Raw genomic sequence first — 14,290 nt, forward strand, 5'->3', positions numbered from 1 at the left:
CAATTAATTTCATACTGAATTTACAAAAGACGTTTATTCTGATCGGACATGTCCTCAGTATTTTCTCAGTCATGATGACCATGAAACTATCATTGATTGCCATACAAACCCATGTGATTCACCAGTCCTTTAGGGAATACAATCGGTCGTCTTTACCTGGTCTGACCTGCCTGTGACTCCAGACCAACAGTGATGAGGTTGATTCTTAACGGCCCTCCGAAATTGTTTAACAAGTTACACAGCTCAAGGACAATGCTGGCCAGTGATGCCCATGAAAGAATGAAGATCCATGATGACGAGCGACGAAAAGTGATTTTGTACCATCTCTCCCACTCCCTCATGTTCAATCACAGTATCAGTTGCGCCTGCCTTTAGGGTAATGCTAGTCTTTGTATCACACTAGTAGTCATCTTTCAGTCAGTAAGTAACTGTGAATTTGCATTTGTAAACTCATTAATTTCTGTTGTTGACTAAAGAAACTGGCATTTTTTTGTGCCTAGTCAGCTTCATCCCTCCTGATTTTGAGAATGCTTTTTGAAGTTGGCGAAGGGCAAATTTAATGTGGCAGCAAGGTACTATATTCAGTTAATATTCAGCAACAAATGTGAATTATGGAACTTTCCCTCACACTTAGATGTGTAAATCTCGATAATGTTTCTACCCATTTCCAGACAGGGGACTTTTTGCATGTACTTGATAACCACTACACTACAGAAACAATAGACAGAACCACAGAGACTGACTTAGTATATCAAACCCTGCAGTCTTACTGCACTCCTGAACTCTGGTTTGTGGAAGTGCAGTTCGACTGAAAAACACAGCCATGGGGCAGAGAAATTGATCTGAAATTAGAATCATAAAATGCCACAGCACATCACCAGGTCATTCAACACTTCACACATGTGCGAACTATCTTACTGTAATTCGTCTCATTTTTGTCTCTTTCTCATAACTGTGCCTTTTGGAGAAAATCATTCAAAGCCTGGAGAAGTGCCAATGACACATGGCTGTGAGATAATTTATTCAGTTATTGTTTAGCAACAAACGGGAATTGTGCAACTTCTCGCAATTAGATGATTCAGTTTTGATAATGTCTTTGCCAGCTTTTGAACCAGTGACCTTGCGCATCTGAAGCAAATGTGATAACTACTATTTGTATTTTTATTCATTTATGGGACGTGGACATCGCTGGCGATGCACCACAGAAACAATTTGCGAGAAAATGCCAAAGGGAATTGTATAGAATTTCAAACTGTGTAGACCTGCTGCACTGCAAGATCCTGTTTCACAGGCATAAAATTGGGGCAGGGCATTTTGGAATGCTGCAGAGAAATTGATCTAATTGTAAACTGACACGGCGCATTCGGAGGCCATTCGACCCATCGGGTTTGTGCTTTCTTCAAAGGGCTAACCACTTAGTTCCAATATCATTTTCTTCCTTCATAACCCTGCAGGTTTTTTTCCCATTTCAAATAATTATGAATTCCTTTTTGCAAACTCTGAATTAAGGAAAACAATTCTGAAAGAGGTGCAGGAGTGTGTGAAAATTAACAAAGTTTCTCTGACCCGATGACATGGAGAGTTGAACTGGGGATTCATATGTTGTCTTCGAAATGAAGAGGAATATTTATTTATGCAATTGATTTCCTATTGAATATTTAAATGAAGTTTATTCTGACCAAGCATCTCAGTCGATATATACAATGTAATTCCCCTTATTGTACAGCCTGTTATAGAAAAGAGGGAAAGGTTTGCTACAGCTAAACAAAGCCCTGGTTAGATCACACCTGGAGGACTGTGTATAGTTCTGGGAATGGCACCTTATAAAGGATCAATATTGGTCTTGGAAACAGCGCAGTGCTGATCCAGCAGAATGTCAGTTCTGGAATGTAAGTGGACATTCTCCCCTCCGTAAATTGAGGTCATCCAAAACTACTGTCCGCGTCTTCACTCACAGCAAGTCCCATTCCCCTATCACCCTCTGCTCGTTGACGTACATTGGTTCCCGGTCAAAGAATGCATTTACTTCAAACTTTCTTATCCTTGTGTTCAAATCTCCCGTTGTTCTCGCCCCTCCCTATCTCTGAGATCTCCTCGAACCCCACACGTCTCTGAGATATCTGTTACCCTCTAATCCTGGCCTATTGTATGTTCCAATCAGAAATGCTCCACCACTGGTGACCGAGGTTTCAGTTACCGAGGCCCCAAGCTCTGGAATTCCCTCCCTCCACCTCGACCTCTCTTTCCTTCTTTAAGACTCTCCATAAAACCTATCTCTTTGACCAAGCTTTTGTTCACCTGGCCCAACATCTCAATATGTGTGTCAGTGTCAGACTCTGTTACATAATGATCCTGTCAACCATCAATTGGAGGTTTAACTACGTTAAAGACGCTATCTAAATGTAAGCTCTTGTTGTAATGGGGCATATAGAGAAGGAGACAAGCTCCTCTTCCAACTTTCACCCTGATATTTTTTTGATCTGAAGTTGCACAACTAATGTGAATAAAGTTTGTTCTGTTAAAAATGTGTCCATTCCCTTGGGGAACTGAACCACATTGACACACACAGACCAACGGAAAGAAGAAACCACGGGAGTGTTTGCGTGGTTTTGATTCCCTTTATCGAATAATTAATTCCATGGGCACCTTATTAAAATCAGGAATGATGAGAACTGGAGACGGTAGGATCTGTGCCTCTGTGAGGAGACCCCACAGGATTCCAACTCCAACCCCTTATCTACTACGACTTGAACACAGGGCCGATAATGACGTCACTGCTCTTTGTATAAACTCACAGACGGCTACATCAGACGGTCATTCAGCATGTCGTCTCTATGGAAGAGCAACTCAACTACTGTAATACCACACCCCACCTTTCCCCCACAGCAACTCTCCTCGTTCTCCCTGTCAATATGAGGTGGCATCTGCTTGTCCTAATGGGGCTGCTAAATGTTGAGCAGCGGTGGGAGGCGAACTCACGATTTCGTACACACTTTAAGCCAGCGCCTTCGCTCGCTCAGCCTTGCTGGGCGAAATTTATGAACCATTTCCTTCACAAGTTTTGGCACTGAAATAGAACAAAAACTATAGATTAGGAATACGCAAACTACTGCGGATGCTGGAAATCTTAAACAAAAGCAAAAAATGCTGAAAAAACTCTGCAGGTCTGACAGCATCTGTGGTGAGAAAGGCAGAATTAACGTTTCGAGTCCGTATGACTCTTCTTCAGAGCTAAAGGGAAGTAGAAATATGAAGTCGTACTTCCCTTTAGTTCTGAAAAAGAGTCATGAGGACTCGAAACGTTATCTCTGTCTTTCTCTCCACAGATGCTGTCAGACCTGCTGAGTTTTTCCAGCATGTTTTGGTTTTGTTTCAGAGTAGGAATAGATCATTCGGAATCTCAAACCTGCTCCGTTAGTTAATCAGATCATCCTGCATTTTGTAACAAACAGAAATCATCTCCACTCAAAAACACAACGAGCTGCAGTAAAGGGTTGGCACCATTTAAACTCAATGAACTGGTCTGGTTCCAAATCTCCTGCTGGAAATGGCAAGAAAACTTCTCACTGAATTCACTCCGGGTCTTGACTTCAAAAGGACAGGACACAAAGTAACAAAGTACATTTCGATAGAATGGGTGAAAAAATGGCAGAATGACTGGGAAAGAGCATCCGTGCTGTTGGGAAACATAAAATTATGAAAAGTTCCAGCTAAGAAAGAGGCCATTCGGCCTGGTCTGCTGCTGTCAAAGAGCAGTTGTGATTGGTTGATCAGGAGTGGTCAATTACTCTTCCATTTCCGACTGTGAATTTAGGGAATATTTGCAGATCAACAGAAATAAGAATCACGGGGTATTTGGATGTTTTATATTCAATTTAACCGATAATTAATTCGACAGGCCGTCAGTTAATATCAGGAATGATAAGAAGCATAAACGACAGGGCTCAAACCTGCGTGAGAAAACTCCAGCCGATTTCCAGTCCATCGGTTTAACCAATTCGCCACAATACCTAGTGAAAGTTCACTATTGTTTGTATAATATAATAGAATCGAGACAGGGAGTAACAGAGAAAAAAGATTTTCAGTCTGTGCCATTGCCCCAACCACCTCTCCCCATTCTCCCAAGCAAAATGCAACACTGCACAGGTCAGCCGCCCCCTGGCCGCACGGAAGATTTTTTGGAAGCGTCTCAAACAACAAACCACTGGAAAGTTTAGCAGCCGCGGGACTGGAGCCCAAAGCAGGAAAGCCTCGGCCAGCATCTTAGCCCACTCGGTGACTCAGTACCACATTTAGAGCAGAAACAACTATTGCCTTGATCGGCATCGGCTCTGAATTAGAGTGTGGGAAACATATGATCAGAAATAGGCCATTCGGCCCCTCAGGCATTCTCAGCCACTTCATTAGATCATGCGAAAACCTCAATCATCATCCGCTTTGTAACATCCGGACATTTAGTAGCTGAACAATCTCCACCCAAAAAGAAACAGAAATACATGTCCTCTTGCATCTTTTAAAACAGCGCTTTTGTTTTCTCTGGACCATCTTAATATGAAGCCACAAAACTATCGTAAATAATGTTTGAGTGGTAAAAATTATGAACTGAACCACATTGACACACACAGAGGAACAGACACAGACACATACATCGAGAGTGACAGAGGACAAGGGTTTGTTTATAAGGAGAGACAAACACCCAGAAAGCAAGCCTGACACCAACCTGGCTCCGTTTTTGTTCCATTTCCGACTGGAAGTTTCGTGAATATTTTCGTGAATGAACAGAAATAGGAAAACGCCCGAGTGTTTGGATGGATTTCATTCAATCTAACCGATAATTAACTCTGTAAACACAGAGTTAAAACCAGGAATAATGAGAAGCGGGGAACCCCAATGGATTTGGACTCCATCACCTTCACCACTCAGGCACCACGACTGACTCAATGCACAGGGTGATGTTGTTAGTATGAAATCATGGGTAGCTACTGCAGAGAAGGAGAACATTCTTGTCCGTGCCGGGGCTCTGGAAGAGCAGTTTAACTCATTCCATAACCCTCGTCTTTTTCCTCAAAGCAATTTATTTTAAATTTGTCTCTCCTTGTCCTTCCTGTTAAAATGAAACACCGGACACAAACCGTACAATTCAATCTGAGCTGGCACTTGTTCGACTCGCTTTTCAAGCTGCTCATGTAGAACTTTCAATTTCCAAAACCCACTAACCTCATCACTGCGGCTCCTGTGAAACTGACAAGGGAACACACGGCAGAAATTCATCACTGAAAGTAATTGACACACATCAAATTCTAAACGTGTTTACCTTGGTAGGAGGCTGTGGCACAGTGGTACTTTCACTGGTTTGGGATTCTGGGGATCAAATATCACCATGGCAAATGGTGAAATTTGTTTTCAATAAAAATCTTGTGATCATCACTAATGGCAGTAGGGACGAAAATCTGCTGTCCCAGCAATAACTCTTATATACTCTCTGGAAGAGGGCTGACCTAGCCAGGGACTACCCACCCATCCAGGTTATGAACCCAATCTTTCCCTGGAAAGCAGGGAATGGGAATGTAAGACGCGAGAAGGGTTCACAGGACCTGATTGTCCCAGACACTGATTATAGGAATGTGCACAGTATCAATTATCCACATTCTTGTGTATGGTGTTAAACTTTGAAATTATTTTGAACTGATTTTCAATGTGAAGAATCGGAATGAGTTTATTTGTTCAGTAGGAATACAAGAAGGTACATGCTCATGTGCGAACACTGCGTGTTTGAAACTCAAGTGAATGGTTCAGATTATTTCTGCAGTTGTACTAGTCTGGTTTCAAATTCAGTTCCTAATCTGTTTAGTGTCTGGGATTCAAAGTGTTGGATAGAAGGGCAAGATGTACATCTCGCTAGATTGATTTATGAAATGCCAGAATAATTTAGAGAGATGCAACCGGGTTGTGAGGAAACACAAAATGACAGAAAGTTACAGCAAATAAAGAGGCCATTCGGCCCTGTGTGCTGCTTTCAAAGAGCAGTGTGATTGATCTGAATATTCAAGGGTATTCGTCATTTAGGAAGGATGGGCAAAAAGGGAAAGGAGGCGGGGTCGCGCAGTTGATAACGACAAGATCAGTACATTAGTGAGAGAGAGCGTCTTAGGTTGAAAGATCAAGATGTCCAATCAATTTTGGTGGAGTTAAGAAACGGGAAAGAGGCAACAAACATTGGTGCGAGTTGTTTATTGGTCACCAAACTGCAGTGGTAATGCTGGGCACTGTAATAAATCAGGAAATTAAAGCTGCAAGTAACATGGATAATACAGGAATAATATTCTGCTGTGCACCACCAGCTCTATAGTCTGTGCTTTGTAACCCATCACAGCCCTTTCTCTTTCATTTTCACGCCCTCTGGATCTGTTGTTGACTTGTTGCACATGCGACATTTCCAGCTCTGATGTGAAACTTTAACTCTCACTCCCCTGACTCTGACAGAGATGTTCTGTGTTGCTTTCAGCCAGGAAGACAATAACATTGGTTTTAACAGTTCGCCCAAGGGCAGTAAATCTCAATTTCCTGACAGGGAATCAAACCTGAGGTGTAGCAGTGAAAGTGCTGAAACTTAACCAGTCGGCCATCAGGGAAGCTGCTAACAGGGCTGGAAATGTGGCTCATGAAGGCTGATTTTGGCATTTTTTCATTCCCGATCCCTTTCACCAGAGATAAATTTCTCAGACCAAATGGTCTGTTCAGGTTGAACACAGTGAGCCAACGAGAAGAACCATTGCTGTTATCTGGAACATGAAATCGATAGTTTCCTCCATTAATACAGTTCTTGGCCTTTGACAGAGCTGTTAGTCATCTGACCGAATATGTGACTCGGTGTCACACTTTGTTATATAATGATCCTGGGGAACACCTTGTGACGTTTCATTAGGTTAAAGTCGCTTTATAAATATAAATTGTTGTTGCAGTTTAACATACAGTGAAATAGACAAACTCCTCTTGCATCTTTTACCCTGACAGTTTTTCCTTGTAACATTTTAAAATGAAGTTGCACAACTAAATTAAATAAAGTTTGTGCTGGTAAAATGTGTTCAACCCCTCGGGGAACTGAAGCACATTGGCACACACAGAGGAACACACACAGACGGATACACCGAGTGTGACAGAGGCCTAAGGAGAAACAAACGGCCAGAAAACAAGATGTCACCAATTTGGCTCAGTTTTTATTTCATATCCGACTGACTGCAAAAGACTGACACATAAATGGATTTGTTTGGATGGTTTTTCTTCTATTTGAATAAGAATTAATTCTACAGGCAAGCAGAAATAACGAGAAGAACAGTCAGCAAGATTCAAACCTACGTCGGCAGGCCCCAATGGATTTTAAGCCCATTCACCTTAAACACTGGGCCACAACTACAGAACTTGCTAACATGCTAATATTATTTGTTTAAAATCATAGAATGGTTACAGCAGAGAAAGTGGGCCTTCTGCCCGTCCTATCATTGCCATTACCTGACCTTTTCTCCAGAACCCTGCAATTTACACTGTCTCTCGTCGTTCTTCCTACAAAATAATAGCATGTTTAGTTAAAACACAGAAGACTCGTTCAGCCAATAACAGCATCGCGTGTGTTAGACATGAACATGAAGTGAACAGTGAGGTGAACTAGTGGCACAAGCTGCGGATGTACAACTTCCAATTTCCAAAACCCACCAACCTCATCATTGTGGCTCCTCTGAAACTTTCAAGGTTAATATTGATCCTTAAAAGGGGCCGCCCCCAGATCTATGCACAGTGCTCCAGGTGTGATCTAACCAGGGCTTTGTATAGCTGTAGCAAACCTTTCCCTCTTTTCTATAACAACCTCTGTAACAGGTTGTACAGCAAGAGATGTTAGATTGTATATTTCGACTGAGAAAAATGAGGAGGTGCTTGATCTCACAGCCATGTGTCCTGGTCAATGTTCACGAATATTAATCTGCAATAAAATGGAAAAAACATTTAGGCCGACATCGAGCCCACTCGAAATCTATAGAATTATTGGATTCAAACAAACCCATCAATTATTCTCTCTTCCTTAGCTCCACGGTGAGTGAGACAAGGAAAAGCAGAGAAGCAGCAATATTCTGGCCCTGCACTCTCCATCACCCGCTGCCAGCAGAAAGCGGCGACTGCAGCTTCAATGATCGGGTTACTGCCCATCCCTGGGACACAAGACACTCCAACCCGGGCCAAACCTCCCAATTCACCGAACACAGGCTCAAGGAAACGCAGGTAGATTATATCCCGGTCCCTAACCTCCGAGCAGCATTTACTGAATGCCCAAGGGAATGTGTCACAATCAAAAGTAACAGCAACTTTCTAAATCTTTTTATTGGATGTGTTCATTTCATTTTAAGTTCTGCAGATGGGAAAATGGCCGAAATAGAGGTTTGTGAATAACAGCTTGGAACCATGTTCCTCTCTCCCACTGCATACTGATCCTTCCAATTTACAGGTATTTGGGGGCAATTATCAGTTTGATACTCAGATTAGCTACGTCTCCATATTATAAGATGAATCTAGAAGCACTGGAGAAGGTAGAACCATAGAACCATAGAACACTACAGCGCAGAAAACAGGCCATTCGGCCCTTCTAGTCTGTGCCAAAATATTATTCCGCTAGTCCCATTGACCTGCACCTAGTCCATAACCCTCCAAACCTATCCCATCCATGTATCTATCTAATTTATTCTTAAAACTTAAGAGTGAGCCCGCATTTACCATGTCAGATGGTAGCTCGTTCCACACTCTAACCACTCTCTGAGTGAAGAAGTTCCCCCTAAACCTTTCCCCTTTCACCCTAAAGCCATGTCCTCTCGTATTTATTTCTCCTAATCTAAGTGGAAAGAGCCTACTCGCATCTACTCTGTCTATACCCCTCACAATTTTGTAAACTTCTATCAAATCTCCCCTCATTCTTCTACGCTCCAAGGAATAAAGTCCTAATCTGTTTAATCTTTCCCTGTAACTCAACTCCTTAAGACCCGGCAACAATAAAGATTTACTGGGTTGATGTTAGAACTGAAAAGTTTTAACATTCAACAACGATTGAATTGATTAAACAGGTTTTCTCTAGAAAACAGGGTGAGGGATGACCTGATCGAAGCCTTTAATATTCCGAAAGGGTTTGGAAGATGCTTCCACTTACGGATAGACAAGAATAAATAAAAGTTGGTCACCAGGAAATCCAATGTCCAATTCAGAAGCAACGTCTTTAATCAAAGATAAAAGCAGAAAATGATGGAAATACTCAGAAAATCTGGGAATTTCTGTGGATTGAGAACCAGAATTATACTTTCAGATCTGTGCACTGATTCTGTACAGTTCCACTGACAAGTCACAGACCTGAAATGAAAACTATGTCTCTCCACAGACGCTACCAGACCTGTTTAGAATTCGAAGTTCTGTTTTTATTTCAGATTTACAGCATCGCCTTTCCTTTTTTTCTTCAAAAGAGAATGTAGAGCCCATTGCCAGAGGATTAGAAATCCAAGTCTGTGCTGGACACGCCTGGGTAAAGTCACATTGTGAAAACATCATTTAGCAGCTAATTATGGAAAAAGGTTTTACTCGATCATCTGATTAGTTGACACAGCAGCTGTCACATCTGATGGTGAAAATTCAGAGATTTCATGCGTGTGAAGGCATTTACTCAGTTTGGCCACCAGTGAACAATCCAGCTATAAAAGTTCAAAGGATTTGCTCCGCAATAGGCGCATTCTTACTGACAAGACGGAGTTTAAATGTTTGGTGTATGGAAGGAGAAATCACTTCTTCACCTCACCTGCGAAGAATCCATATCTAACTGCAGGTGTTTGTTCTGTTGTTAATTACACCGAGGAAAGAAGCATGGTAGAGGCCGATGCAATTTATTGTATCAATTGATTGTATAATTTAAACCTTGACCATAAAGCTGCAATTACCATCGGATCTTAAAAATTTATTGGATATGCAATTACGTCCTCCCACCCAGCATTCAATGCGGGACAGAATGTGCCCTATCCAGAGCGCCAGGGTACTACGCATGCGCATTGCGGAGTCTGATTCGCAAGGGCGCATTGCGGGCGCTTAGCTGAGCATGCGCAGTGCTGTCCTGTGACTGGAGCCGCAGAGAGAGGGAGAGAAAATGGCGACTGGAGCAGAATAACAGAGTTAGTGGGTGGGCGGGAGGAATGGAGCCAGCGGAGTGGGCAAGGAGGTTTCGTAAACACTTGGTGCAGGCCGCAGAGCCTTAATAAGAAACTACAGGCCCCGCGTTTGCAGCGAACAGACCGGAAATGACTGGGTCTCTCCCTCTGCTCGGCCCGGGGGAGCGGCTATGTAGCAGGGCGCATGCGCGGTCATCCTAGTCCAGTAGCAGGAGGAGAGAATGTTGTGCATTTCTATCCTGGACTGACAGGGTTGGATTTTGGAAACTCCTTTTACAGGGGGTTAGAAGGGGAGGATTTACACACAGAAAACTCAAACCAAGAGAAATGTTTCTCTCTTCTCAATTTCTGTCCTGGACTGATAGTGATTGATTGTTTTGTAATTTTTTCATAGGATATTAAATGGGAAGGATTTGCAGACGGGAAACTCAAACCAAACATCAGATCAAGATCTGATAGACTCACTTGATTCATCAGGACCTGGATATTATCGGCCTTTGAGAGTAAGTAATGAGTTTCAGGTCATTATCCCTCATTGTGTAAAATTTCTTCCTCACACCCCTCTGTAAATCTTGCCTCATATCTTAAATCTGTGTCCCATAACCCTTTTATGATCAGATAATGTGAACAGCTTTTCTTTAACTACCTCATGTAAACCAATCATAAACTTGTACACTTCTATCAAATTTCCCCTCAATCTACTTTGCTCCAAGGAGAACAACACCAGTTTTTCCAAACTAATCTAAAATCCTTCACCCATTGAACCACTCTGGTAAGTCTCCTCCTCAAGGACCCTCACATCCTTCATAATGTGTGGTGATCACTGGTTTGCACAGACCCAGAAGTTCTGTGTCCGTGTGTGTGACATCGTCACACATCGACAATTACACTGTGACATCATCACACATTGACAATTACACGGTGACATCACCCTGCTCACTGGGTATTTTATCAACTGGGAGATTTTTCTCTGACTCCAGCACTTCTGATACCTTTCCAGCTGCAGTCTCCAGCAGGAGTTTCCAAAACTGAAAAGAGTTAAATTGTTTCAGAGGTGAGTAGTTTTGACCATTCATCTACAATTTGGAGCTTTTAGTCCTCTGCTCTGTTATCTGTGTGACGTCCTACAACTCTGCAGCTGGTGTGACTCCTTTACTGTGGATCTGATTCTGTGTCCATCCATTGCGCTGTTCTACCTCTGCCCTCCCTGATCACCTCTCTGCTGTTGTCTAACTTCCTCTGTCTCTCATCGTGGGTGTATTTTAGCTCTGTTTAGCATTTTACTGCTACTTCTGCCAACTGCTGCCCTGACCATGTGCTGCTGGCTTACCAGCTATAGCTTCCCACCATGTCTTTCATAGTCAGGAGTTGTTTTTCCTGTGCAATAGTCCATCTCTCTTCCATCTCTGAGCTTATATTGATCATCAGATTCTGCATCATTTTTATTCCCCGTAGTTCATTGTGCACCCCCTGAAATGTTAACTGTTTCTCTCTCTGCAGATATTGCCTGACCTGCTGAGTGTTTCCAGCATTTTCTCTTTTTATTTCAGATTTTCAGCAGCTGCAGTATTTCGCTATTATTTTATTGCAGGCGTTGCTCACAGAACCAAGTCTAGAAACAATAAAGAGCCGGTTTGTATCAGGGTGGCTGTTGGTTACAGAAGCTGGTCCCTGGCCTCCAATATAGGTCCTTTCTCATCAAGTTATAGAATCATTGAATGATTACACTGCAGATGGAGACCATTAATCCTGTCATGTCCGTGCCGGATCTCTACAAGACCAAAGCAGTTAGTCCCTCCCTTGCCCTTTCACTAACAAAACCAGCAAATGTTGCCAATCCCCAGTTTCCTGTCAAGGTGATGTTTGACCTTCATGAACCACGCAGTCCGTGTGGTATGATGAAGGTGCTCCCACAATGCTGTTTGGTAAGGAGTTACAGGTTATTCCCCTAGAGATGATGAAGGATCAGTGAAATATGTCCAAATCAACAACAACAATTTGCATTTGTATGGAATGTTTTCGTGTACTAGACCTTTCTAATGAGTTTCACAAGTGTGTTGTAAACCAGGAGCCTTTGTAGGTCAGTGAGCACAGGGGTGATGGGTGAACAAGACTTGGTGTGAGTAATCACACGGGCAGCAGAGTTTTGGATGAGCTCAAGATTACAGGGAGGTTGAATATGGGAGGCCGGCCGGGAGTGTGTTAGGATAGTTAAGTCTAGAGGTAACAAAGGAATGGATGAGAGTTTCAGCAGCAGATGAGCTGAGACTGAGCTGGAGTGGGGCGATGTTACTGAGGTGGAAATAGGTGGTCCTGGTGATGATGTGGATGTGTGTTTGGAAGCTCATCTTGGGGTGAAATATTTCACCATGTTTGTGAACAGTCTGGTTCAGTCTCAGACAATTGCCATTGAGAGGGGTAGTGTCAATTATTATAAATCTGTTGATTACTAAAATCTGAAATAAAAACAGTAAAAACTGGAAACTCTCAGCAGATCTGGAAGAATCCATGGAGAGAGAAACAGAATTAACGTTTCAGGTCTGTGAACAATTGAAAGAGGGGAGCTTGGAAGAAGAACAGAAGGAAAGGCCTGTGAAAGGCTGCAGGTCAGGAGAGGTTAACTGACAAAAGGGTTTTTTTTTATTCGTTCATGGGATGTGAGTGTCGCTGGCTAGGCCAGCTTTTATTGCCCATCCCTAATTCCCCTTGTCCTCTGGGCATTTAAGAGTCAACCACATTAATGTGGATCTGATCATGTAGGCCAGTCCAGGTAAGGACAGCAGATTTGCTTCCCTAAAGGATGTTAGTGAACCAGATGGGTTTTTACAACAATCATCAATGGTTTTGTGGTCATCATAAGACTTTTAATTCCAGATTTTCATTGAACTCAAATTTCACTATCCGAACGCGGTTCCACAGATCATTACAGTGGGTCTCTGGAATTGTCTAGTGAGAATAGCACTGTGCCACCAGCTCCCCAAGGTGAAAGGGAGTGGGAAACAGACAAGCAAAAACACAGAAAATATGTCTAGATGAGGTGTGAATGGTATAAAAGCAACATTCTGAATGCAAAGTGAAGGAAATGAGAGAGAAATGACGGAGGAAAGGAAAGACAAAAAGAAACACAAAGCAAAACAGGGGCAGAGATTATGATACTAAATACATGAGCTCAATTGCTGAAGGCTGTAAGAGTGCCCCATTTTTCACTTCGTAATAAATTATTACATATCTATCTATTCTCAGTTCAGGTGAAAGGTCACAGAGCTGTCACAACTCTGTTCCTCTCTCCACAGATGCAGGCTTGACCTGCTGAGGGCATTAATTTCACTGTTTTCTCTTTGGGTCTGGGGGATAATGTTCACTGTTTTATATTCAGATCTGAGGGATAATGTTCACTGTTTTATATTCGGGTCTGGGGGATAATGTTCACTGTTTTATATTCGGGTCTGGGAGAATAATGTTCACTGTTTTATATTCGGGTCTGGGGGATAATGTTCACTGTTTTATATTCGGGTCTGGGGGATAATGTTCACTGTTTTATATTCGGGTCTGGGGGATAGTATTCACTGTTTTATATTCGGGTCTGGGGATAATGTTCACTGTTTTATATTCGATCATAGGGGATAATGTTCACTGTTTTATATTCGGGTCTGGGGGATAATGTTCACTGTTTTATATTTGGGTCTGGGGATAATGTTCACTGTTTTATATTCGGGTCTGGGGGATAATGTTCACTGTTTTATATTCGGGTCTGGGGGATAATGTTCTCTGTTTTATATTTGGGTCTGGGGGATAATGTTCACTGTTTTATATTCGGGTCTGGGGGATAATGTTCACTGTTTTATATTCGGGTCTGGGGGATAATGTTCACTGTTTTATGTTCGGGTCTGGGGGATAATTTTCACTTTTATATTCAGGTCTGGGGGATAATGTTCACTGTTTTATATTTGGGTCTGGGGGATAATGTTCACTGTTTTATATTCGGGTCTTGTGTGCATCAGAAGGAGAAGCTGGAGGACAGTAACTGCACATTGGGTTCTGGTTTTTAACAAAATAATCTATCCTTGTGTGTGGGACAAACAGTTTCAGATTTGCTGCAGTCA

The 14,290-nt window shown here is 42.4% G+C and overlaps 1 protein-coding gene across 1 annotated transcript in view; it reads left to right on the forward strand.

Annotated features, from left to right (window-relative positions):
- The first annotated feature begins 11,920 nt into the window (after nt 1-11,920).
- The window catches only part of LOC144698064 (uncharacterized), a 56,623-nt gene continuing 54,253 nt past the window's right edge, over nt 11,921-14,290 (forward strand). Inside the window, 1 exon segment of the mRNA XM_078569992.1 lies at nt 11,921-12,080. Within this exon segment, the coding sequence (XP_078426118.1) occupies nt 11,921-12,080 (160 nt within the window).

This window comes from Cetorhinus maximus, chromosome 23 (assembly GCF_964194155.1).
Source record: "Cetorhinus maximus chromosome 23, sCetMax3.hap1.1, whole genome shotgun sequence".
NCBI lineage: Eukaryota > Metazoa > Chordata > Chondrichthyes > Lamniformes > Cetorhinidae > Cetorhinus > Cetorhinus maximus.